This window comes from Sceloporus occidentalis, unplaced genomic scaffold (assembly GCF_023333645.1).
Source record: "Sceloporus occidentalis isolate IW3139 unplaced genomic scaffold, rSceOcc1.0.p SCAF_52, whole genome shotgun sequence".
Taxonomy (NCBI): Eukaryota; Metazoa; Chordata; class Lepidosauria; order Squamata; family Phrynosomatidae; genus Sceloporus; species Sceloporus occidentalis.
Window position 1 is genome coordinate 534,572 of NW_028317032.1, and position 26,190 is coordinate 560,761.

At 39.8% G+C, this 26,190-nt stretch overlaps 1 protein-coding gene across 1 annotated transcript in view; it reads right to left on the reverse strand.

The window, feature by feature from the left end:
• Positions 1-26,190, reverse strand: part of LOC149288317 (kelch-like protein 29) — a 234,269-nt gene that overhangs the window by 15,008 nt on the left and 193,071 nt on the right. Inside the window, exons 9-10 of the mRNA XM_089491867.1 lie at positions 24,408-24,588; positions 5,790-5,983 (exon numbers count right to left, since the gene is read on the reverse strand). Coding sequence (XP_089347993.1) covers positions 5,790-5,983; positions 24,408-24,588 — 375 coding nt within the window. The remainder of the gene's footprint in view (positions 1-5,789; positions 5,984-24,407; positions 24,589-26,190) is intronic.

Here is a 26,190-nt window from a genome sequence, read left to right on the forward strand (position 1 = left end):
TTCTTGTGAGTTTACAATCTATAAGGGTATATAATTAAAACATGTTAAGCAATTAGATTATGCCAAGGGCTGAGGTTGTTAGGGTCCATTAGGCAGATTAGACCCTCGTTTATTCACTAAACCATCACTGATAGGTGTGTTCAGCTGGGTGATTAAGACTGAGCCATTCTACTTTTTATTACAAAGCAGTATGATAAGGAGTCAGGTTGTTTGTCTTGTAGATTGGGCTAAAATACCAGAGCGAGAACACATTTATTATATCAATAATATGCAGCCGCCTGCAAAACATTATATTATGCAAAAACTAGAAATGTTTTATAAAAATGGTTTTAAAAAAAGCTATTTTTAATCTGATACTAGAACTAAAAAATGGAAGGAGTTCCCATTTAAGCCTTTAAGTTCTGTTTGAAAATAATGTTTTCTGTGGCTAAAAACAAACTCATCAGATTCTCATGTACTGAATAAAGACGATTTTGAGGGAACCCCCCCCCAAAAGTTATGGATAATTCACATTGTTTAGTGAACCTACAGGACCATTTTTCGACTCCTTTTTCTACTACTGTATTTGACAAGCTTAATGCAGAAAGGCCACAAATATTGGTAGTTTATGGATTATTGATATGAATCTTTATATTTACAAACGACTTCCCACATTGCTCAGATTTACCGCAAGTCTCCCGGGAAAGCCAGCGAGGTGAGACAATTCTGCGGTTTCCGAGACAGATATCGCATTGTATGCTCTATACATATTAGTTAACTTGTATCCCTGGGGATATTTTCATTAGCGGTTTTTCATTTCATTATAAAACAGAGTAACGGACTCATTAAGTCAAGTCACATTATTTTTTTTTATAGTTTCATTCGAAGAAAACATACAACTTGCAGAAAAGCGTTTCCCCTGCAATTATATCTGACTTAATAAGAGCCATACCTGCTAACTCTCCTGGTTTTCAACCCCAATATTTCTTAGTAATTTAACACTAAAAGATAAACCGTAGAAAGATCCAGGGCATGTAAAGCTCCGGGCGACACTGCGAATTTTCCAATTCTTGTATGAATAAGCGATCTGCATTGAAAGCCGGGAAAGGAGAGGTTCTATAGCGGAGCGCCGTCATTATGTTGTTGTTTATTATATCATAATCTGTCATCGGCGAATACAAAGCATGGAGTGAGGTCCTGTAGGGTTTGGCTTCTGGCACATGTCACGGATAGCTCTATTTAACGCGCGACGCTGTAACATTCGGCCGGCAGCAGCCCTTATAAGTGACATTCTAGTAGAGCAGGGATTTCTCTTAGAATAGTTCATGGTCAGAGGGTAAAGGTTAGTTCAGGGCATGCTTAAGATGTTTCCTGAACACCGAGTATTTGGGATTTCTAGTATTGCTGTTTATGCTGCACACGCAGGGCCGGCCCTACAATGGAGCCGACTGGGGCAATTGCCCCAGGCGGCACTTCAGAAGGGGCGGCACTTTGCCGCCCCAAGCGTTTTTTTTTTGTTTTTTTTGAAGCGGAGGAGAGAGAGAGGGGCACCGAGTGGTTTTCGCTTACCCGCTCGGCGCCCCTCTCTCTCTCCTCTGCGGCGAGTTTACCTGTTCGGTCTCGGTACCGGCTTGTAATGCAGAGCGCCGGAAGTGACGTGAATTTCCGGCGCTCAGCATTACAAGCCGGCACCGTGGTAGCACAGGGAGACTCGCCGCAGGACTGTTTAAGGGTAAGTACCGGTGGGGGTGGGGTAGATAATGCCGCCCCCCCCCGGCGTCGGCGAGGGGCGGCATTTTAAACTTCGCCCCAGGCGGCGTTAAGTCTTCGGCCGGCCCTGTGCACACGTGTACCCCAGTAGGTTGGATGTCTTATTATTTAAGGCGAATGAATGCTTGAATTCATGAATGAATTGGGTAAAACAAAAATGTTATCGTCTGGGGTCATAATGTCCAGTAGGGTTATTACTTGCAAGTCCGGAATCAGAAGTACCTGATCCCTCCTTCCCCAGAGTGTTTAAATTTAATTTTAGTTTATATATATATATATATATATATATGGCAAACCCAATTTGGACTTCACATTTCCTATTGTAAATCACATTTTAGTATATTTATTTATTTCTATTTTTTAATGACAAGCCCAATTCAGACTCCACATTTCCTATTTTAAATTACATTTTAGTATCTATATATATATTTTTTTTTATAAATTTTTTCTTCTTAATGACAAAGCCAATTTGGACTTCACATGTCCTATTTTGAATTCCAAAATGTTGATATATTATTTCTTAAACCTGACAATGTATAACTAGGCAGCCTTAGAATAACCATCAGGTTTTTTTTTTTTTGTTCAAAACATTTTTTTTAAATTCTACAGATCTCATGTAAGAACTTGACAGATTTCTTGCTTGTCTATAGAACTCTCATAGAATGTAAATATTATTCCTATATATATATATATATATATATATATATATATATATTAAAAACTAAGTTGGAACTGAAATAGAAGTTCTCGTAGCAGGGAACATTCTGTATTTTTTCACTGAGATGAAAAACTTTTTCTTATCAGGTACAGTAGCCTTAAATCCCCGATGAGAGCTTTCATAAGCACCGAGCTTCCATCTCCACACATGCCCTAGAGGGGAATAACAAAAGAAAGCAGCCAAAAAGGTTTTTTTTCCCTTTATTATTAGATACAATACCACCTCCAGGTCCCCAATGTTTACCTCCTAACTCAATCTTTTTTTTCCCTCTCAACTTCTCATTTTCTTATTAGAAATCCTACGGCAGCTCCCCGCAATCAAATTGTTCTTATAATTTTTTGGCGAGCCAGAAGGAGGGTTCTTGACGACAGGCCTTTTACCGAATATTTTCCATAATCTGCTAGATGTGCAAAGAGAAGCTGCACATGACAAGATAATGAAGCTCTGGAGGTTCGATCTCCTGAAACGTATTAATGTTGTGATAATGTCTTTTTTTTTTTTTTCTTTCCATGAGATACATTTTCACAAAGAGACCGTATTCTGCTTTGTGCAGCTGAAAATTGAAATCTATTTTCTCTTGGAAAGATCAGCGGTTTCTGGAGAGCATTAAAGACCTACCCCGAGGTTTATGATATGCTTCTCCAATGTCATGCGACGGTCTGGAGTCAAATAGGTGGTCTCTGAATTAACGGGGCAAACGTCTGATGGGTCTAGTTGGTGGCCAGTGATGGCTGCTCTCAAGGGCTCCTCCAAAGGCCCCAAGCTGGGCAGAAAGGCCAGAAAGCCCCTGCTTTAAGCAAAGAGAATGGCGAATGCACATCTATTTCATCTTCTTTCCATGAATTTTGCAGGATCTGCCACTTTCTACAGAGATTGGCAAGGGTTATTCATACATGCACTGTTGGAGAACAAGTTGACCTTGGTCAACGCAAGGTCCTAACTTGCAAACAGTGCTTAGCGCTGTCTCCCTGTGTAACTTCCCTCTAATATGCATGGGCAGAACAGAGTTGTCTGCCTGGCTGCAATATCTGGGGGGAAAACTTCACCTTTTAGTGTACGAGCCCCTAGAAGCAAAAATAATTTGTCACGAGAGTAACATGCTGGTTCCCTCCTTCATTCTTACATACAACTTAATACATTGCAGGAAAAAAACAGGAACTGTATCCATTCCTTAAGGGGTTAATCAGAGGAGTAAGCAAAATAAAGATTCTTTCATGGTTTCTTCGAGGGGATGAAGTAGGGCTGTTGTGACAGTTCCTATCGTTTTCTAAAAAAGATGCCCTTGAGACACCTTCAAACATTAACCCTTTAAAAGATCAGCACAAAGATTCTATTACTTGTTGATGGAAACCAAATAGTTCCACCATAGTTGTCAGGAGGTTAAGATATTATTCTGCTCCAGGTCACCTGTATTCAAGCAGGGACTTTGTGAAAGTGCTCAGGCATCATTAAATCAGAGGAGAATATGAAGGAGACAGCTCGTGACTGAGAATCTGCCCATTTGTCCTAAGACTAAGGCAAAAACTCAAGGGGTCCTGTCTAAACCAGACACAGGACCCTTTGATCTTATTGATTCTGTGTCTATATGGTACGTATTAAACTGAATTGGTAATATATGTAAAAAAAGCAATATCTGGTACTTTTATTAGCAAAATACAAGGTTTTTTTTAGCGAATTTACAGATATTAGTGGTAAAGAGATAGAGAAGTGGTTCACATCTGTCACTCGTTAACACACGTTCTGCAATAGAATTCTCAGCTAAAATTAAATCAATTTCTGTCTCGTAGCAGCTGATGCTAAAATTCTTTATTTTTTCAGGCGCTAATCATTTTATACATCGCTATACACAAAACTGTGACAGAATTGTGCTAATTATACGAGAGACGTAGCCCACACTGTGTACTTGTTGCCATCTTATTAGCTTTTCACATCTCAGCACTATTTGATCGAAGCAGAGAAGACGGTCAACGGACGCCCGGCCGGTGCAGGACCATAATGCCGTCTTCATAGGATTCATTATGGTTTAACTTCGTTAATCGCATGTAGCCATACATATAGTTATCTGCCAGTGCTCATTAGTGTTCATAAGAAGCCTGGGATTGTTCTGATTGCTTTTCAAGAAGGAACATTAAAGCAGGAGTTGCTATTTCTACATAACCCTCACTTTTAAACATTAGATCGCCTACCCTTTTTATATACCCCCCATACAACACGTATTTTTTAATAGAGTGTTGGAATTTAAACACGCACGGGGTCGGCATATGGCTCCTGAATCTAAGACGAGTCCAACGACTGGTTAAGGTCTGAATCTTTACAGCAGGGGAAAAACGGGTGACTAGACGGGGGCCGAATGGGACAGAATTGTAGATAATGTATATATTGCTTTAGAGGTCAAACAGAAACAGTTAGATAAGTAAAAGCATTACTAGTATTAAAATATACAGAAAGGGGAGCGCACAACCTAAAAAGCATAATAAGCATAATAAAAAGAATAATAATGACCAATAAGTACACAAAACAAAGCAAGAAGACAGCGCATACCCACCATAGTACTAATAATATATTTGAAATTTTATGGAAATCCTCGATTGATTTTATATTTTTTCCATCATGCTTTTGGTCCTTAAAATAACCTAGATGGCCACAATCGTTATTGTTAAGCCTCAAATAGCCCACTAAAAATTAATCATCCTAATATCTTTTTATCATATGTCGGACTCAACCATTATTATTATTTGAACCACACAAAAAACATGCAACATATTAAAGAGGTTAACAAATATAACATTTAAGTATAAGGATAGTATGGGGTTCAGTCCAGTGATATGGCAGCAAGTCAATTCTTTACTTGCAGTTCTACATCTGGCCACAGGGGGCATGATGAAAAACATACAGTTTGAATTTTCGCTAAATAAAGTTTCTCTCTTAAAAATATCAGTTACAATAAAATTATAAGAAAAAACAGTAATCTACAAAATGAGGATAATACTATTCTTGACAACCATATTTTTAGTATGTGTGTCCATTGTAGTTAAAGTATTGTTATTTTTGCTTGTTAATAACATGTTTTAAATAATATTTATTTTGGACACACATATATTTCATTAATTGCTAAACAAAACTATGGTATAAGCTCATATACTGTGATACATTGTGATGTCATACTATAAGAATGAATAAAAATTAATATTATATATATATCTATATATATCTATATATATATATATGTATATAAGATTTTTGGCGTTAAACATTTTTTGGGGTCAAAAATAAAACAAAAATCACTATTCCATTCATTGACCTTAAATAGGAGGCTTCTTACCGATCATGGGAGATTCAATAAAACTCCATGTATTCGTCTGCGGTACGTAGGACTGCAGCACCCCTGCTGCTCTGCCCGCTTCATTCACTCCCCCGAACACATAGATTTTGCCCCCGCACACGGTGGCTGCTGCCGAATGCACTGGTTTTGGAAGGGCGGCTACAGTTTCCCATTGGTTGATAATTGTATCATACCTAAGAAATAAAAAGAACAGTAAAGTGTCAATACCATAGGTTTTATTTTGACATTAGAGTTAGATTTTTTGTTTTTATTAGTGGAGGCACCAAAGAATAACATCTACGTCTAAAGTATCCACGTGCATAAGATACAATAAAGATAAAAGAAATGAACTCACAGAAAGATATTGTATTGCTACTTTTGAATTATAATTAATATGGATCTGATACATATCAAGAATCTGCTGATATGTCATATATAAGTGAATGTCATAAATCATTATGACATCATATGATTTTACAAACCACGATCAGAATGGTCTCTTTCCCTAATCTATCGGTTTGTCTAGTTTTGTCAGACCCATTGAATGTATGGACTGTAAGAAGCTCTGCAGAAACTGCTGGCGCTATATAAATAAAAGTTAATAATAATTCTGGTATTAAAACATAAGGATAATAGTTTTTATGCTACCAGTTCATAAGTTGTTTTTTTTTTTTCAAATAAATGTATGTTGTCGGCCATGGCATGTAATCTTCAATCACAATTCTTTTTCTTTTTTTTTCATAGAATGAAATTTGTGAACCGTAAATGAATTTGTCCATCATGAACTGACATTTTGGATACAAATTCAGCTGCAACGATATCCAGTAACAGCCCTTGAGGAATAATTTAATGAAAGCGGACGCATTATGCCATTTTTTTGTTTGAGAAAATGAATTTTGTTGCAAACATTATTTGTGGTTCAGTAAATGGATTCTGAGAAAGACATATGGATTGTAGCAGACTTTTGCGTTCTATATGGAAATACCCTATATATGTGTGTGTATATATATATATATATATGATATATATATAGACAGTATTTATATACATTTTTTAGATATATAAAATATATAGTGTTTCTTTAAAATGTGTGATTTTTTTTTATTTTTTTGGATAAAGTGACAGCTTTCTATAGTACGTATAAAAGGAAAATAGTAGTGTTCTGGATGCCATGATTTTATGTGCTAAGCACAGAAGTGTTGGTAGCGTTTTGTATCAGGTGACCACAAGGGCCATTTTTTAGGGGCACATATCCATTTCACGTGCTGTTGACTGGCAGGCTTGGACCGGCAGGAGCTCCGCTGGCAGAGGGAGAGCTGCGGCGTGCGTCATCATAAAACCATGGCGGCCAAGCAGATCCAGCTGACGGCGGCACTTGCGTCATCAGGCGGCCCCTGGTAAGGCCGTCACCCGCAGACGGGCACGTGTAAAGTGGCTCTTATACCAGTCCTCGTGGAAACCTTGACTTGTCATTATTTAACTGTATGCTTAATTGGGCCACCTGCAAGCACACCTGGCCAACCTAAACTACAGAGTATTTTATATAAAAAAAGAGAAGCAGAAGAGGAATAAGAATAGGTGGCTCATACATAAATGTATCATGGCCGGTTTCCTCTACTGTCGTTGTCCCTTTTATATCCTATTTGGTGCTGGTAATTCTGATGCTGTCAGGACTCCCCTGGAATTGTTGTAATCCTGATGCCTTTGATTGAACGCATTAAACCTGCTCTTGAAACACGTTACATGCGCTCACGCTGTCTCTTTAGTCTAGAGCAGCTGCCAGCTTTCGGCCCTTACTGCGTCCCCGCAGAGATCACACGCGATTGTGAACAATGGACTCAAAGGCAATGTATATGAGGCTGTTTATGGAAGACATATTGGGTTTAATTGGAGATCTGGCATCATGTTATGTCGCTGCCAATGTATTTTCTCTTTTTGTACAGGTCCAGCGGCCTTAATCAATTTACTGTAATGACAACGATGACCTTATCTATGTACAGAAGAGGGTAATTGTTATGATGGCACCTATGTAAGCAATGATATAGGTTAACGAGCAGCTGAAGGGTAATGTTATAGAATCCTTTGGTATTCTTACACAAAAATGTCAAACTCATTTGTTCCAATTAAACATCATGGATATCATTTTTCTGCCAATTAAAGAGGGTGTTTGCAGGAAGATTTCACTAGGCCTTGCGAAGGGCCAACACCAGTAGGCTCTTGCTGAATGGATCCCAATATGCTTGGACTGAAGCCAGCCACTACCCATTGACACCCAGCCCGGCTCTTCTTACAAAGGAATGGCCTTCTAAATTAAATAGTAAACTCAATAGGGTTTATTCACTAAAACGTAAGTTAGTAAAAGAGTTGAGGTTCCAGCCTACTAAGTTTATTAAGCATGATTTACGGTCACCCTTGGCAAATTCCTCCTGGGGGAGGGGATGAGCTGGCCCTGCATGATGCGTAGTTCAAGCAGTAGGTTTGGTTATGATGTTGACGATCTAAACCATACATCATGCAGGTCCATCCAAGTTCTTATTGTAGAAGAAGCGCACTGGGCTTGAGCCTTCATAGCGTATCGTCTATAAGTCAATTGCAACCTTCTGGCAAGTTCTTCTGACAACTCCCCCTAAGATGTACTCATCAGCAGGGTCTTCAGTTTTTAGGAAAAAGAAACATGCCAGAAAACAACAGTTTTTGTAAGGTTATCCTCCGAAAAATAGAATTCTTATCTACATTTATTAAATACATCTCTCAGTAGCTGTAAATTTGGTTTTAATGACTTACAATTCTTATAGATTTTAATTGGGTCTCTGGCAAGGCAGACACGATTTTGACCCTCAAAGGATTAATTAAAAACTTTACATTTTGGCTTTACCAATTTTCACATTGAATACGGCTCGACACAGAAAAATACTAATGTATTCTTGTTTATACACGGGATTAATCAGATGTTAATAACACTTATTCATTCTACTCTACGGACTTTATAGTCTATCATTTAACGTCGAATTTATTTTACCCACAAAAAACATATTTTCGGTTGCCCCACATTAGTTGTAAAATTTGTAACTGTAATTTTTGGGAGTACAAAAAAAAATTGATTTTTTGGGGGGGTCATTAATCCAGGTTTGGATTAATACAGTACAAATCAAAAGTTCCTTTTTCTTGTTGTTTAGTTTTTCTTTTTTTTTAATCAGAAAATTGTCTTTATTTTTTCTCACATTTTTCCTACTTTGATCCGTTATTAGCCATCATTTACAGAATTCCACAGAGTCTGCATCAGTCATTTGTAAAGGTTGTTTATGATAAAAATGGAACGCTGAAAAGGCAGTAATACTAAATAAAGCAGACAGGGAAGGGAATTAAGATGCCGAGATGAGCTGAAGATTACTCATACTAACGACCTGTAAGAGAATGATTAATAAATCAAAACGGCACAGACCAGGAAATCGGGAGGGTTCACCAGGACCAAAATAGAACAAGAAAATGGCAATTAATAGGAAGATAATTGTTGATCTTCTCTAAATAATATTACATTTATAAAACAACATCAAGTTTTAAAGGGACAGTCTGCATTTTAAGTAAATCTGCGAACATTCTACGCACAATTAGAATTCCAATTTTTCTTTTTTAGCAAAATTTTGCACAATTACAATTCCAAAAAAGTGTATTTTAGTGTATTTGCAAAATATTCAATTTCGGCAAATTTTACGCTGATCTGTCTATGTTCAAGTAATATTCTACGGCTTTTGTTTAAATATTCCGAGCGACCCAGCGTTAGGGAAATCTAAGGCTAAATACAGAAGCGCGTTGGCCTCGATCCGATGGCCCAACCAAAACCCAAGCGTTTGCTGAAAATGATTGCATCAACATTTAGTGAGTATATCTAGTAAAAGCGGCACCGTTTCTGTGTCAAAACCACGGTGCACTTGATGTCGTTGCCACGGATGAAGCTCATTACAGCCAATGTGGTACAGCTGGAAGTGTGAGTGGTTTTATGCATGCTGATGTTTCCTACATGCTGATGTACATACTGTACATTGTTTTTTTTCCCACCAATAATAGTTGTCAACAGATCTAGTTCATTTCTATAAAAAAAGTCCCCATATTGAAATTGTACAGGGCTGCTAAGTATGTTAGTGGCCAATAAATAAAGATAATAATAATAATTTATATGTTTAATATTTGAATAAAAGTAAAAATATAATAACTCCTAATTTAGTGAGTCTCTCTGGTCATATGCCGGGTGTTTATTCCAGCTTTCTACAGAGCGTCAAAGTTCTTTAAATACATCTTGCCGATTCTAGACAACATATTTTATTATAGACAGGAATGTACGTGTAAAATGTAACCAATTAAGTTGTGCTAAAAACCTGCGAACCCCATTAACCCCTTCACAACGCATTGTCATCATTAATGGGTTTAACGACAACCAGTTGTCCTCAAGGGGTTAAACTGCTTAGTAGAAATTTGATTACAATATAGTTTTTTTTAGCGGTCACAATCTAGAATCCACAATGGACCGTTGGGTTTGGCCAGGCTTTTTAACCACCACTAACGCCAATTTTTTTGTGAAGGGTCACTGAATAGACTCCGTTAACCCTTTTAGTGCTTGAGAGTGGATAAAATGCTATCAACTCCCAGGATTGAAAAACAGAAATAATTAACCTTTTCATGGGATACTTATATGGCTGCCCTGAGGCCGTGGATGAGATGTTTTTCCAGGAAACAAAGAATGTCAAGATTCCACGAGAAAACACTCATCATCTGCTGACAAATTCTGCTCCCTGCTTTTATTTTTCTTTTAAATTGTTTAATTTTAAAACATATGCGTCCCCAGTGTTCGTACAACACAGTCGAAAACACATACTCTGTTAACCAAGGTTTTTGTGTCCCTTTCAGCCTTTTTCCCCACAAAGCCCTGCTTGAGTCATGTGAATGAGCAAAATTTAAAAAATTCAAATAATTATTTTTATGATCAAATTGGGAATTAAAAAAAAGTGATATGTATGGCATCTAATTCTAAATTTAGGAAACAAGACCCTATATATATATATATATATACATAAGTGTTTAATTGTTGCTGACCGCTTAGAAACTATAATGATCTCAAAATGAACAGACATCTAGTGTAGGACAACGCAGGCCAGCGGTTTACAATTCAGTCCGCAAGACAATTTCTTCATCCTTCCCTGTTTGTGTGACTGGGACGGGAACTGCTGATCTACAACAGGCTTTAGAAAAGTGATTTGATTAAGATTATTGATGTGCTTCACTGATTAAGAAGCGCCGATATTATTGTGTGTGACATGAAGGACGTCGCTGGACCCTCTAGAAGTGCACCAGAGAATCACCAGCATGCAGACTGACTTTTATGCTCACTCAGCATGAGCCGGCCACACACCGAAGCACCTGATCTGCCGCTCTGTCTGAATACGGAGCGCTGCGGCAATAAAGCAATGAATTATTCCCGGTCCTTGACCACTCATTGCAAAACCAATTAATTTGCTAGCAGTAACGAGGCTCACCTTACTTTTCTTGAGTAACATTTGCTGATGACTATGACGCACTTTATACGTAGACGTGTAAAACGCATGCATTATCTTAGAAAAGTCAGAAACCTTCCTACGGTTCCTGTATATTCACGGCGCGTGTTCTTAACATCCACTTCTTCGTCGGATGTCTCTGACCTTTTAGCTCCTGACTCGCTCCCGTCTTGTAAATCAATAAAGCGCCAGCTTCAGAAGAATAAGCTGTTATTTTACTTAAACTTGTTACCCCGATAAAATAAAATAACGCGATAATGCTTTTAAGCGTCCATTAATTGGCGTGTCCGCAAGTCATTTCACTTAAAAGAACGCAGGGTGAAAAGTACATTTCCAATCAAGTGGCTGTCACTTCTTTGCAGTAATTGAACGGCAATCGCTTTTTTCCCCCCCAGAAGAAGAACCGACAAACTAACATTTTCTCCTCTTAGAAACATTTAGTGACTTTTTCATATTTGATCTGAGCAGACGGCCTGACAATATTTCCAAGATGAATGCAATGAGGTTAACTATTTTATTTTCCTCCAGTTACATAGTGATGCGAACGTGTTTTGTAGAATGGCGGCCATATATCTATAATTTACGGACAATTTTTATGCCATTAACCCCTTGATGACAATTGCCGGTCCGGGCACGTCACGGAAATTCAAGTCGATAACGACAAATGACGTGCCAGGACCGGCACGTCATTAAACGGGTGCAGAAAGTGATCTATTTTCGCTTTCTGCACCGAAACGGCGTTGCTGTAATGCCTCGACCTCGAAGCATTCAGCAACGCCATTATCGGCACAAAGGGGCCATCTCTGGCCCGTCCCCGGGGCGTCAACATCCGCCTCCTAAACTTAAATGGTGTCGCTGGAATGCCTCGATCAGGAGGCATCCAGCGACACCAAACACTTACCTGGGGATGGACTGTGACCGCTCCGGAAAGCGGTCACAGCCACAGCTGCCGGTGATCTTCGCCATCAGCAAGATGGCGGCGGTCCGGGAAAATTCAATAAAGAAAAACAATAAAGTCTAAAAAGTTCGCTAGACGGTCTCCAGACCCTCTAGAGAACTCTGGCTCCACTTGCAGGTTGAATATAGGTACTACATTCAACCATGCAAGTCAATGGAGCTCAGCTTTCTAATCACAGTGTGATTAGAAAAAATAAATTAAAAATAAAATAAAATTAATAATAATTAGAAAAAAAATTGTAAAAAACCAGTAAAATTTAAAAATAATTTCCCACTGATGTCACTATCAGGGGAACCTTCAAGTTGAAAAAAAATGTTAAAAAAATAAAAAAAGGCAAAAAAAAAATATATATATATAAAAAATATTTTTGTGAGCAAGTCCTAAAATTACCATATTAGCTTAAAACAATTCTCGCATGGAAAGAGTTAAAATACTGGCATATTAAATGCCCATGGGGTGTCTACTTTTAAAAAATGTATGATTTGATGGGGTAAATTGAATTGGCCGGATTCAACAATGTCCCAATTAATACGGGGGGGGGAAGGATGGCCACACATCTAATTTCCAATTAGAAAAATGCACACGTACCAAATGTGGCCTTTTAGTTCCCCCCAAAAATGACAAACCCATGCATGTGGGGTATCACTGTATTCAGGAGATGTTGCTGAACACATATTGGGGTGTCGTGTGACAGCGGCATAAACCAGGAGCTGTAAATTCATACATAAAGTAGGTGTGTGTGGGAAAAATACACACACAAAAATACTACTGCAAACTTTGAAAAAATGCTGGTGGTAAAATGTGTGCATGCAAAGAGTTAAAATACCAGCATTTAAAATACCCTGGGGTGTCTAGTTTTCAAAAATATATGGTTTTGTTGGGCATACTGAAATGGCCCGGCTCAAAGATGTACCAAATAGGGCACGGGCAGTGGATCCCCAAATGCCAAAGTTCAACATTGAAAAATGTGCAATCCCCAAATGTGGCCCTTTTGCCCCCAAACAGCCAGGCAAAATCATTCATGTGAGGTATCGCTGTACTCAGGAGATGTTGCTAAACACATATTGGGGTGTTTTATGATAGTGACATATACCAGAACCTGTTTATTCATACCTAAAGTAAAATGTGTGTGAAAAAACAAATGCAAAAAAATTACTACCATAAAGTTTGACAAAATGGTAGAATAAGTGCTTGGAAAGGGTTAAAATACCAGCATTTGGAATACCCTGGGCTGTCTAGTTTTCAAAAATATATGATTTGATGGGGTAAATTGCATCGGCCGGCTTCAAAGATACCCGAAATGGCACATGGGGGGAAGAATTACCAGATTTGGAAAAAATGGCTTTGAAATAGCAAAACGCTACCTGTACTTATTGCTCCATAACGTGCGGAAAAAAGCAAAAAAACATAAAAACATTGGGTATTTCTACACTCAGGACAAATAGTAGAATCTATTTAGCAGGTTTTTTATTACCTTTTATAGATGAGTAAAAGATTTTTCAACTAAAAGTTAGAAACAGTCATTTTTTTCAACATTTTTCACCATATTTTATACTTTTTTTAATAGTAAATAATATGATACAATCAAAACAATGTCATCTAAAGAAAGCCCTTCTTGTCCTGAAAAAAACAATATCTAATGTGTGTGGGTCCAGTAAACGGGAAAGAAGAAAATTACAGCTAAACACGAGCAGTGCAGAAATGTTAAAACGGCCATTGTCACGAAGGGTACAAAAAGTAAAATCAGCCTTTGTCACGAAGGGGTTAAACCTTCTGTGGAATGAATATATTGCGAGCTCATGTTTATTTGCTTTACATATTGTGTACGTGGACCAGCACCTTTAATGCAGACCTTTTCTTGGGAGACCGAAGGAACGGCCGCTCTTACATTGTAATGCGTTTGGCTGGAGCTTAAAGGGTTAAAGTAACAATACATTATGTTGAGGCTGTTGCTAACATCGTACAATTACAAGCATAGCTTGCGATTCCAGAGCCTCCCACGCCGCAGTCTTACTGTAAATCCATTATTATGAATTACGCAGGCAGTATAAGCTACACGCAGAACGGAAGTCTTCAGGGTCCTTAATACAGGAATATTCTGTAGAGCTCTACAGGTTTCCTAATTATACGTTGCTTGGTTTTTCCGTGCCGAGTAATTATACAGTGCGGCACATCGCTCATATACCCCATGTATACCGCGGCCTAGCTTCAGACCAAAATGTATAGGCCAAGAGCTAAATTAATGTTTCACTCCTCGTTTGATTAAGCTGTCACGGTGCTCCTTTGTTCGTAAGATCACGCTCCCAAAAACATGTTGCACAGGTCGCCCCTTCCGCCATTGTCGCCTTCACTGCATTACAAGACGCTTACGGGTTATGATGCCATATCCTGGTGATGTGTGCTGGTGGGTGGTCCCATTAACGTCAGTGGGCGGTCCTGCTGGTGACCGTGGGTGGTCCCACTGACATCATGGAAGCGCGGCGGTGACCCGGAGCTCCCAGTGTAAATGTGCTATTTGGGGAGATCAAAGATATCCCTTGTAATTGGCCTATTAAGGAGCGGGACACCTGGGGGCAGATGGGTTTCTCAGCAGGGGGATTACAGCCCCCTGGACCTGCTGCCCTTGACGTAGGCTTTAGTCCCCGCCACATGCCTTATAAAAGCAACCTGTGAGTTCTTCTAGGTATGAAGATAGCTTCCATCTTAACTGGACTCTTTAAGACATTTAAAGACACATATCAGGGGTGGGCAGCATCGTTCTTTGTGAATGACATTTGGCTAAATGCCCCATAAGCCACGATGACTAGCACAAGCCTTGCCACGGACGCGGGTATCTGGGTATAGACGCCTTTGCCTGCCCCTGCCGCTTACAATAAAACATTCCAGGCCAACTGTTATCACATGTTATTTTCTCCGCTGATTTTATATATATATATTTTGTATATATTGAGTATTAAATATTTCTTTGGAGGGGTGAATTTGAAGCTGGGATGCATTTTCCCAGACAAGAAATACAAGAGCTCCCCATTTTTTGGATTTTTAGGATTATTTCACCTTTAAAAGGACCATCCCAGACCAATGGGAATGTGCTGGGCGTGATGCGGAGGGACAGGGCCGGTTCCTGCCTGCCCTAGGCAATTATTATACGTTTTAACCCCTCCTCGAACGGGTAATGGAAATTTCCATTGCTTTCCTGTAAGTAATCACTAAAGACCCACCCTTTCAGTGAATACTTTTGGATATTAGCCTGGACTGTCTACAGTATTGATCCGCGCAGCAAATACCTCAAGTGGTTGACATCGTACAAAATAAATACTGACTAACCCATCGAACGGTCGCAAGGTAACAAAGTGAAAATTTCCACGGCACTAATGGTTTATTTTGGAGCGACGTCCAAGGAAACATTTTTTCAAACACGCGTGCTCACCTGTCGTGAGATTGATATGTTTCATCCTGGTGTCTATAGGTTCACAGGATTACAACACGGCGTAGGCATTATGTTAAAAAAAAAAGAGGCCATATTGAGACTTTTGATAAGCTAGTGGGTGCTATGGATGCTATTATCCAAATTAAATTATAATTGAGAAAGGTATTTAGAATTATATATTTTATTTACACTATTTAATTTGTAAATTGTGACTTTTAGGGCTGTAGAACCCCAGTGATATTCTCATACCCAGCAAACATTATGAGCTCCTAGAAAAGAAGAACATCAGGGGAGGAGAGAGGAACAGAGAGATTTGGGTCCCCAAGAGGGACTATCGCTCCCAAGTAGGGCTACCAAACCCCCAATTTCTTCGATGCGCCAAGGACCATGAGAAAGGAGATGTTCCTGTTCACCCGCTAGCCGGCTCGTTATCACAATCCTCAGCCCCTTCCACCATAGACAGGTAAAGATGATGGGAGCAGACATCCAGCGGTAGTCTACGTGCAGTATGTTTGGATCTTTTTTGTATGCCACAATCAGTGTGGCCAATGGTTCACACCAGGAGGTTAGTGTGTGTGTGTGCGCGGAAGTATGTTAGTACATGTGTGTATAAGTATGCTAGTGTGTAAAATATACCGTATAAATAGATTAAAATTTCTATTTAAACTGGATTAAATATCTGTTTGTGTGTATGTATATAGGTATAATTGTATGTGTATGTGATTTGAAAGTATGCGTATGTGTGCGATTGTGTATATTTGAATGAGTGTATATGGAATATGACACAAGGGATGTGAAATGGTGAGGTATAAAACATGGTGAGATAATAGTAATATTGGGGGTTAATGGTGGGGGGTTAACCCAAGATTAAGAGAAATGAGTAATTGATTGGGGAAGACATAAATGAGAGGAATAATACAAAAAGACAAGGGGTAAAGAAAAAGCTTAAAAAATGAAGGCAAACTAAATTGGGAGGGATAAAAAGAGGGAGATGTAAAGGAGAGGGTTAATAAAATAAAATATGAATACATATCAAGGAGGAGAGGAGAACTTATGATGAACGAGTTGGGAAAATCTCAAATTCAGCTGTTCTTCCAACTCTGCTATTTTGGTCAGTTTTGCGATCCTCCAATCAATTGTTTGCTTTGTTAATAGACCTTAAAAGATTTCATGTTTTCAAGTTAATGATTTATTTTTAATTCTAATAAATTACATTTTGATTTGTTGATGAATCAAATTTTTACATTTGTTGATGAATCCAATTTATTTAGAATTGTGTTTATGTCAATTCTTTGTGGGCTCGTATCATGTGACGGGAGGGAGGAGGGCCTGTCTGAGTGTGTTGTGTGCAGGGTGGGAAGGAGGACTTGCCTGATTGCGTTGTGTGCATCTGATGTTTTCTGAAATACCAGTGTGGTCACTCAAAACACACGTGATGTCAGAAAACAGATTGCAAGTGTCAATCACTTAGTTCATCATTTTTGGTGTTTCACTCATGATAAGTTAAAAAAAGACCTTCCTGCTTTAAATGGTCCAGAGCAAGGTCATCCCAGTTAAGGTCAATAACGGAATAACAAAAGGGACTGTGGAGTCTAAATTGCTTCATCTCCAACTTGTGTTCATCCGAATTAACAATTAATTGCGGGAACAACCCAACACAAATGATTATGGCCATGGCTCGATTCATTTAGCATGTCTGCTGACTGTTTCCACATAATATTCATCCTTTCAGGCTACACGAGGACGGGAATCAGCCAGAGAAGAATACGTTACACAAAAGTGATATTTGACATTTTTACTGTAAGAACCAGGGCCTTTTCACTAATCTGACTCATTAAAACATTACTCACATTCCTGGTCGCTGATTTAAAGCTCTTGGGATCAAATCCCATTATTTTTACTACTCGCCTTCGTCACAGTACTGAAAGAGTTAAGAGGACTGATAAAACCTACATAGTGTAGGATATCCCGTACCCCATTGGGTGATATGTAAAGATCTTCTGCAAGCTTTAAATTTAGCGCGTCTTCTATGCTTAAGTGCTTATTATATTCAACGCCCCAATTTACATATTTTAAAAACAATCCACTCTTTAACCCTTTCTGGGCTCAAACAGTCATAGGAAGCTCCAACACTGCTCTGCTGCTAGCACACGAAAGTCTCTCGATAAGAACAATATGTATCGTTTCTTTCAAAGGTGGAGAAATGTTACATCAAAAAGTCATAATCTAACACTAGAGGGTCAGAGGTTTAGATGTGAGGTAAGGAAGTTTTACTTTAGGGAGAGGGTAGTAGATATGTGGAACAGCCTCCCAGCAGACATAGTAGAGGTTAATTCAGTGAGGGGAATTTAAACATGCATGCAACTCCCACTATCCCCAGAGAGCATTAGATCACTTAAGGGTAATAATTGAAGTGCCATGGGGTATCAAAAACGCCTCTCCCTTTTGTTTCATCGAGTTCTTACATACTTTCTGAATCGCGGACTATGCTGACCTTTTATACATAAACAAAAAACGATGAGATCTGAATTGGAATCTCTTTCATTTCCCTTGCCTTTTATATATATATATATATATTTTTTTTTTTATTTTTTTTCGTCACTAGTATGTTTAGATGAGACTTGACTGTAAACACGCTTTCCCGAGGTCACACAATGTCAGAGCGTGTTAATTACATGCTAAATATTTTAATTCGCGTGACACACTGGCCAGCAGCCTCGATTCACTCCCCAAGGTAATGGTTAGGCTTTTCTTTCTCATAATCTTAAACAGTCTCAAACAAATTGATGGCAAAAACAGATTTCCATCACTTTATGACACATCTCCTTTAACCCTTTCTATTGAGGACCAGAGGATGGACATATATCTATCTATCTATCTATCTATATATATACACACACACACATTTTATATATATATACACATATATATACACACAGCATGCGCTTCATAAGGAGCATGAGATTTATACATGTTCCCGCTGTTGGATGAGAATGATTGGAGTTGTTGTACTTGCAGCTGGGAGGCAAGTTCGAAATTTGTGAAAAACTTGCTTGCAATTAAAATCGATCACAGTGGAACTTCTCAGTTATACCGCCAGCAAAGTGAAATGTTTGCCCAGCGACAAAAGTTGATGACCCTAATAACTGGCAAGGAGTTGTGGGAGTTGTAGCTCAGGAACAGCCAGATGGCCACAAGTCGTAACCCCATTTTTTGTCTAGTATAGGATCATAACCCAGCACTAGCTGGATAGCTGAGGGTTACAGCTTGATTTACCCCACACATTGGGGGTAAATGCGTAAAGGTGCGACACCGGGGCAGGTAGGGGAATAGCCACCTTGCCACGCTCAGCTGCAGAGCATTGCACCTCTCAGAGCTGGTCTGGGGGCATCAGAGGACATCCTGAGCCAGTAAATGCACCCACCCCACCCCTCTAGTGCCCTGGAGATTATGACTGCCTTATAAAAACTGGGACTGTTGGGAGGTATGAAATTGTGATGAAGCCATTGTACAATACTGCAAAATCTGTTGGCACAGTGAGAACGGTAACATTAATGAAACCTAATTTGCTGTGAACGATCCCGCTTTTAAAAATCTTGTTTTCCTTGCGTTTGCCGCCCCGCGCTCGGTAATGAAAGTGGAGAGGTCTGAGACGCGCCAAATTCCTTACTTGACTTTAAAGTCACTTTGATTATGCAGAGCAAAAAAATAAAAAATACCAACCAGACGCAAACGCGCATATCAAAAAGGTACAAAACGCTCCAATTATCCGACCGGTTTCACAAAATAAAAAAACGCTCTTGCCTCGGCAATCAGCGGCTAACTAAATCCAGGGAGAGCGGAACACGCGTGCGGGAAGGCAAAACACGCCAAGGACAAGATGGCTCACACGACGGCGCGCTTAAGGTGCTGGACGCACAACACACGTTGTGTTTTTCTCCTTAACGGACGGCCAGCCAAGCCCTTTGTTACTGTGTGTTCTCTTTATCTTGGCTCATCTTCTCATTCATATCCATGCGCGGCCAGGGAAAGACGGCAGCTGCAGCCAAGGCATGTGTTGGCGCCAGGCAGGAGACAGGCTAAAGTCCTTGCCCGGTCGATGTCGTTTGCAAAGATTTATGATGTCAGTAGTGGCCGATTCATCACATAAAACTATTTTTTGGGCATGCTAGGATACACAGGGTTAAGGGGTTCAGTTCATGCTGAACTACAACTCCCATAACCCTTTGCAGGCCTGTACTTTATAGACCATAATCAGCCAATCTTACATAGGAAGACAACTCCTTGATTGTCTCTGGCGCTTTAATATCTTTTTCTCGCAGTTCTGAAGCCCGCAAGAAAACCCTCTGTAAGTTTTCATTTTTTATTGTTTTTTATGTACAAAATTTCATTTTCTGATTCATTTAATATGGCGCTGCCTTTCATACTAATAATAATAACTATAAACAGGCGGCGTGTTTTATTTGAGTTGCTCTTTATTTCCCCGGGTTGTAGATGTTCTCGGCGTTGCTGCCGGAGGGCTCGGCTGGATCCGCTCTTCTGTACGTTCCCCGGGAGCCGCGGGAAGGCGAGGAATGCCCTGTGGCTACAGAATAGGTTTAGCGGTGTCTGCGGCTGACCGCTGTGATCATTTTCACCCGTGGACGCCTGCATTTATAAGCATGCTAATATTTATTAAACACATCCATTCTACGGGGAGAGATTGGTCAGAAGGTGGACGGGGGGAATCTAGCTTTCTTAACCGTTTAGTAGAAAGAGTTATGATCCATGTACTGGAAAGCATGGCGTTACTCACTGCATGCCTCCCGGGTAGGGTTGACACGTGTTCCGGTTTCACCTGGACAGCCCCAGAATAAAGACTCGGATTAACCTTATTCCCCATTCTCAGGGCCGGCCCAACAATGGAGCCGAGTGGGGCAATCGCTCCAGGCGGCACTTTTGAAGGGGCGGCACTTTGCCGCCCCAGCCCTTTTTTTTTTTTTTTTTTAAGTGAAAGAGAGAGAAAGGGGCGCCGAGTGGTTTTCGCTTACCAAGCTGTCAGTACCCGCTCGGCGCCCCTCTCTCTCTCTCTCCTCTGCGGCGAGTCTTCCTGTTCGGTCTCGGTGCCGGCTTGTAATGCTGAGTGCCGGAAGATTACCTTATTTCTGCCGCTCAGCATTACAAGCCGGCACCGAGACCGAACAGGGAGACTCGCCGCAGGACTGCTGAAAGGTACTTACAAGGAGGGGGGGGTTAAGGGTAGATAATGGGGGGGGCGGCAGGGGGGGAAAGAAAGGGTAGATAAGGGGGGGGGCGGCATTTTAAAATTCGCCCCAGGCGGCATTTTGCCTTGGGCCAGCCCTGCCCATTCTATAGAGGGTGAGCATGCAGCATTTGGAGTGGGGAGGAGGGATAGCATTCAGCATGGAGGTTGGGGGAGAGACGACGTGACTGACATTGACCGGAGCAATTAAATAGTTTCTATTTAGATGATGCACCTGCTGGAGGATGCAAATGTCACCAATCTCAATCCGTTAAATGCTTTTCCTTTTGCTTCTCTTTCTTTTATCCCCTCTCCTTTGGCCCTTCTCTCCTCTCCTACTTTCCCTTTTCTCTTTCATCTCCCATCAATTATCTCTCTCTTTACTTTCATTCCATTGTCTCCTCCCTTCCTTTTCTCTTTTCACTCATCTTGCTTTTCTTCTTCTTTTTCTCCTCTCCTTTCTTTCTCTATTTCCCCTTCTTTCTGCTTTCTTTATTGTTTCACCCCATTCTCCTCTACTTATCTGCTGTCATATTCCATTTCAGCAGTTCATAAAGCCACATAACGAGTGATTGTAAACTTCCCTGTCACCCAAATGGCCAGCTACAGCCAGTTCTATAAGAATCCATTTATACAATAAATGTTGGAGCCTGTAAAACTTTCTATATCATTTTTCGTAGGAGTCGGTTCACCCGTGTGATTACTCTTTGGCTCTGTCAATAGACTCCATGGAGTGTCCTAAAGGGTTCCCTATTTCAACTACCATAGCTGATTACATGTTGTAAGCGTAAATTATCACCTTACCCCTCCATTTTACTAAGAACGGAAGCCTTGCAAAGTGTATGAATGAATGAATGAACCGTAAATAATGTGGGGTGGAAGGGGTTGGTGAGACAAAGTGAAGATATGTTAGGTCCATGTGCCTAGTGGTCTAGCAGCATGGGGGGATTCTTCTGTGGCACAGATATCTATCTGCTATGGCTGCATGGCTTTACACATTGGAGACCACAAACATTTGCTCTCAAGTCAGGGAAGCAAAGAAGAGGCTGAATAAAGAAAGGATTGGCCCCCTAAGAGAGGAACCAGGAGAGACAGGAGATGTGACAGAAACATTTCAATACAGGAGGGAAGTTTATTTCCACGGTCTAAATCTAGAGGGTCAGAGGCTTAGATGTAACGCAGAGTAGATTTATTCTACTGACAGGGTACATACATTAAACAGCAGAAGTGGTAGAGGTCTCCCCACCAAGGAAAAAATAGGGAGACTAGATGGACCGAAAGGTTTTATCTGCCATCTATGTTCTATGTTTCTGTTTTCTATGGGTCTGTTTCCTTTAGTAAATAAAGTGGTGGGGTATGGATCTGCTGGGTCTTTGTGGTTATCCCCGATTCTTTCGTTTCACGGCCTATATTCCTTAACGTATAGAACATTCTGTGCCCAGTATAACGGATAACAACAAATCTCTAATACAAAACTATAAAAAAAACAACCCACAAACTTAACTGGCATAAAGGATGTGTGAATCTTCTCCCTTAATTGCCTTATGGCATCATTTTGCTCAGAATGTCAATTTTTATGGCTCTGGACACATCAAAAAGTCAGATTAGAAAATCCAATTAACCCTTCTTTTTTTCTCTCTAAAAAATATTTGATCTCAAAGTATAAACCAGATGGGACGTATAATATTAGTCTGTTTTTTTTGTTTTTTTTTCTGAGCTGTCTGAGCTCATAAATCACTTCACAGATAACTGCAGATTAATTATAACAAATCCCATCAGAAAGGTTTACTGTATCCCCACAGAGCAAAGCAAAGATACAGAAACGGCGACTCTGTGGGATACGGTGTAAAAAATGCCCTAATTGGACAGGCTTTTAACTCCTTTTCCACCTCTTGCGGGACCTTGAAGGCGCAATGGGGGATCATAAAAAAGAACCGCCAGCCGTAACCCATAGTTTTTATGCTACCTAATTAAAATGTTCATCACAACGCGGACAGAAAAATCTCTGTTTTGTAGGATTTTCTCTGTATGGCTGAGATATTAGTAGCTAAGATAGATCTGTCAAACTCTCCCTCATTGCGAGAACAGCCTGTGAACTATTAAGATATTGATGGCGAGAGCCTTCAGAGCTAAATACTTAAGATGTGCCGTCCCTTAAGCCCCAAGGTAGATGTTCAAACGAAACTGAAGATAAGTAAGTTTTGTTTATTATTTAGTTCTCTTAAGGTTCATTGGGGAGAACCCGCTTTACGGTAGGCTTTCAATTCAAATTTATGAGAAGATTTTATGTTTAGGCATTCCGAAATCATGGCGGTCTAAAGAACTTGGTTGTGTGGGCCAGTGATCATATTTGGCTATCAGTCCTACTGAATTTAAGGGACTTTTGGGTTTTGTTTTTGTCGGGTTTAACCCATTTTAAAATACGGCTGTCAACTTTACTCAACTAAAATTTCCAAGAATGTTTTATGCTCCAACATTCTGGAATCATGTGAGTCCAAAGAGTCATGTTTGTCTATCAGTCCTATTGAGAATAAGGGGGTTTTGATCAATTCACGTTCTAAGGAGTACGGTTGAGTTTGTAGAGCTGGAAGCCATTTTTAATCTTGACTGCCAACTTTACTCAAGTCAAATGTCTGAGAATAAGTTAATTGCTAAGCTTTTCAACTCCCTTCAAGACATCATTCAAGTCAACTTGTGGCCAACTTGTGGCAGTCAAATTCAATAGAAGAGTTGCTCAGTTTAAGTCAATTCAGATGAGGTGGCTTGAAAAGCTCGACTTGACATAAACCAGACCTTTCTGAACAGATCCCTGCATATACAGCACTGGTCGGTCTAATAATGGTCTTTCTTCTGACTATAATTTCTGTGATTACTGTTTTCGGCCCTGCTTGTGGCTTTAAGGACAGAAACTTGATTTATGCTTCAGAACCGCCGTGCACAAATGTTACTTTTCAAAGAAATCATTGTTGATCTCGGGCACATTCTGCTACCGGTGTAAATCACTAATTAATCCAAACATGGCTTTTTTTTGTCAAGTAGGCCTGACATTTTCACATTAGCTAAAAGGCACAAAGTGTTGAAATTAACAGACCGCGTCCTCTACATAATTAAGGCTTTTTTTTTTTAATGGGTGGTTGAACATTTTGAAAATGATGAGCACAAGTAACAGGTCATTTTGAGAACTCTTTAACCAAATCAATGTGGCATGAAAATGATTGTTCCATCGCCCAATGCATATTGAAAAACACCACCCTCAACATATACTCAACTCACCTAACCCAAGTAGATCTTTACACTGTATTTAAAATCAGTGAACTTTGGAAAGAATGATAATCTAATATTCTAACCAGTTCAGACGGGTAAATGCACACAAGCTAACCGAACCTTTACAGTGTCTTTCAAGAATTTATATTCTAACAGCGCAATTGGAACGAAGAAATCTTACCTTTCGACGTGGTCTACATTTCCTGCTACTCCAAGGCCTCCAATGGTATAAATTTTCCCATCGTAAACCAAACTGTTATGTCTACACCTTGGGACGATCATCCTTGATACTAGATTCCAGTTGTCGAGCAAGGACATGTAGCACCATACGTCGGCAAGAGCCACGCCGGATTCCATGCCACCTAAAAGAGGAGAGGGATTTAGATGGGTGGAAAATCCCCAAGGACACCATCTGATGTTCTTGAAAAAGACAAGAGCTTGTACTTTACTTATTAAATGGCTGGTTGTTAAAGCTTCTTTAAGGAACCTTTAAGGAATATTTAGTTTGTCAGAATTCTTCTTGCTCGTTAACTAATCATGTAGCCTGTGTCTACTTCCTATCTGCTGAAAACTTTTTGAGGGTTCAGACAGAGCCCCATACCTGACTTGGCTTAGCTAGGCATAAGAGGTGGAATGAAGTACAACTGCTAGTGATTCTACCCTCTTCGACACGACGTTCCAAGTCAGCTCAGCTTGACTTAGCGAGCCAGGCCAGGTCTGCTTTGGCTCACAATGACTTTAACAGAGGCGAAACAATTGGCCAGTTAGGATGAGTGAGACAGGAGCACACTTGCTAATAATGGGCCATATTCAACGACTATTTCTGGTTTCTGCACCAATTACAAACAAAAAATGGCAGCCAATCATGAAGAAAAGGCCATCTTCATATCTGATGATACAGGAAATGTAAAACATATATCCATCATCTTATAACTCCTTTAAAACGGAAAAGAGAAGTTCAGTGATGTGGGACACTTAAGTACGCCTCAACTCCTTCCCTTAAATATCTCAAGCCATTTTCAGTAGAAGGACCTGTAACCCAATTGCTTTTTGTCTGATTTAATAAAACATTCCCGTTACAAGTTTTATCGTTGAACAAATCCAATGCCTGTAAAAAAAAAAAGGTTATTGCTTCTATAGCTAAAGGGTAAAGCTTGTGGAAAATAATGGGTATGAGATAAGGGTCACGGGGGGTCAAGCAGGATATTTTTATCCTATAGAACACTACAAAAAAGTAAAGGCAGAGTACCCGGAAACAGTATGTTCTCAGCGCTTAGTCTAAATCTGATATTTAATATATCTGCAAAAAAAATGTTTAACATCATTTATGGAGTTTTTTTACATCCTAATTATGAATGTAGTATTCTGATTGGTGATGAGGCAAAGTGACAACTAAATTAGCATAAACCCCAGCGCTGTATACAGTAATGTCGGTCGGCATTGGTGATAAAACAGGTTTTACCTAATTTTGTTCTAAATTAATCCCTTTATCTGCAGACCTGGAGGCCGCCATTGTTGTCAGTCATGTGATCTTCTGGGTGACTTTGCCTGTGCAATCACCACACTGAGCTGCTGCTTTATGGCAATGCTAATGAAGTCCGTTCCTCTTTAGACTTTCACTAGTGTGCCCGGCTAGGTGATTAAGACCAAGCCATTCTATTTTGTTCCCCCGAGGCAGAATGGTAAGGAGTCAGGGTGTTTGTTGAGTAGACTGGGACTCATCCAATGTATGCAGCTGCCTGAAGACAATATATTATGGGGCAAAAACTACAACTCATTTGAAATAAAAAAACAGCCCATTATTGAGAAAAAGTTCTCCTTGAAACATTCCACTGCAGAAACAGCTTTACTTTTCAAGTAAAAGAGCCCATCTACAGTATTTTTATATAAAGTGGTGCGACCTCCAGCTTCTCAATAACTTTTGCTTCCCTTTTTGCAAGATCAAAGGCCGCTACGGCCATCCT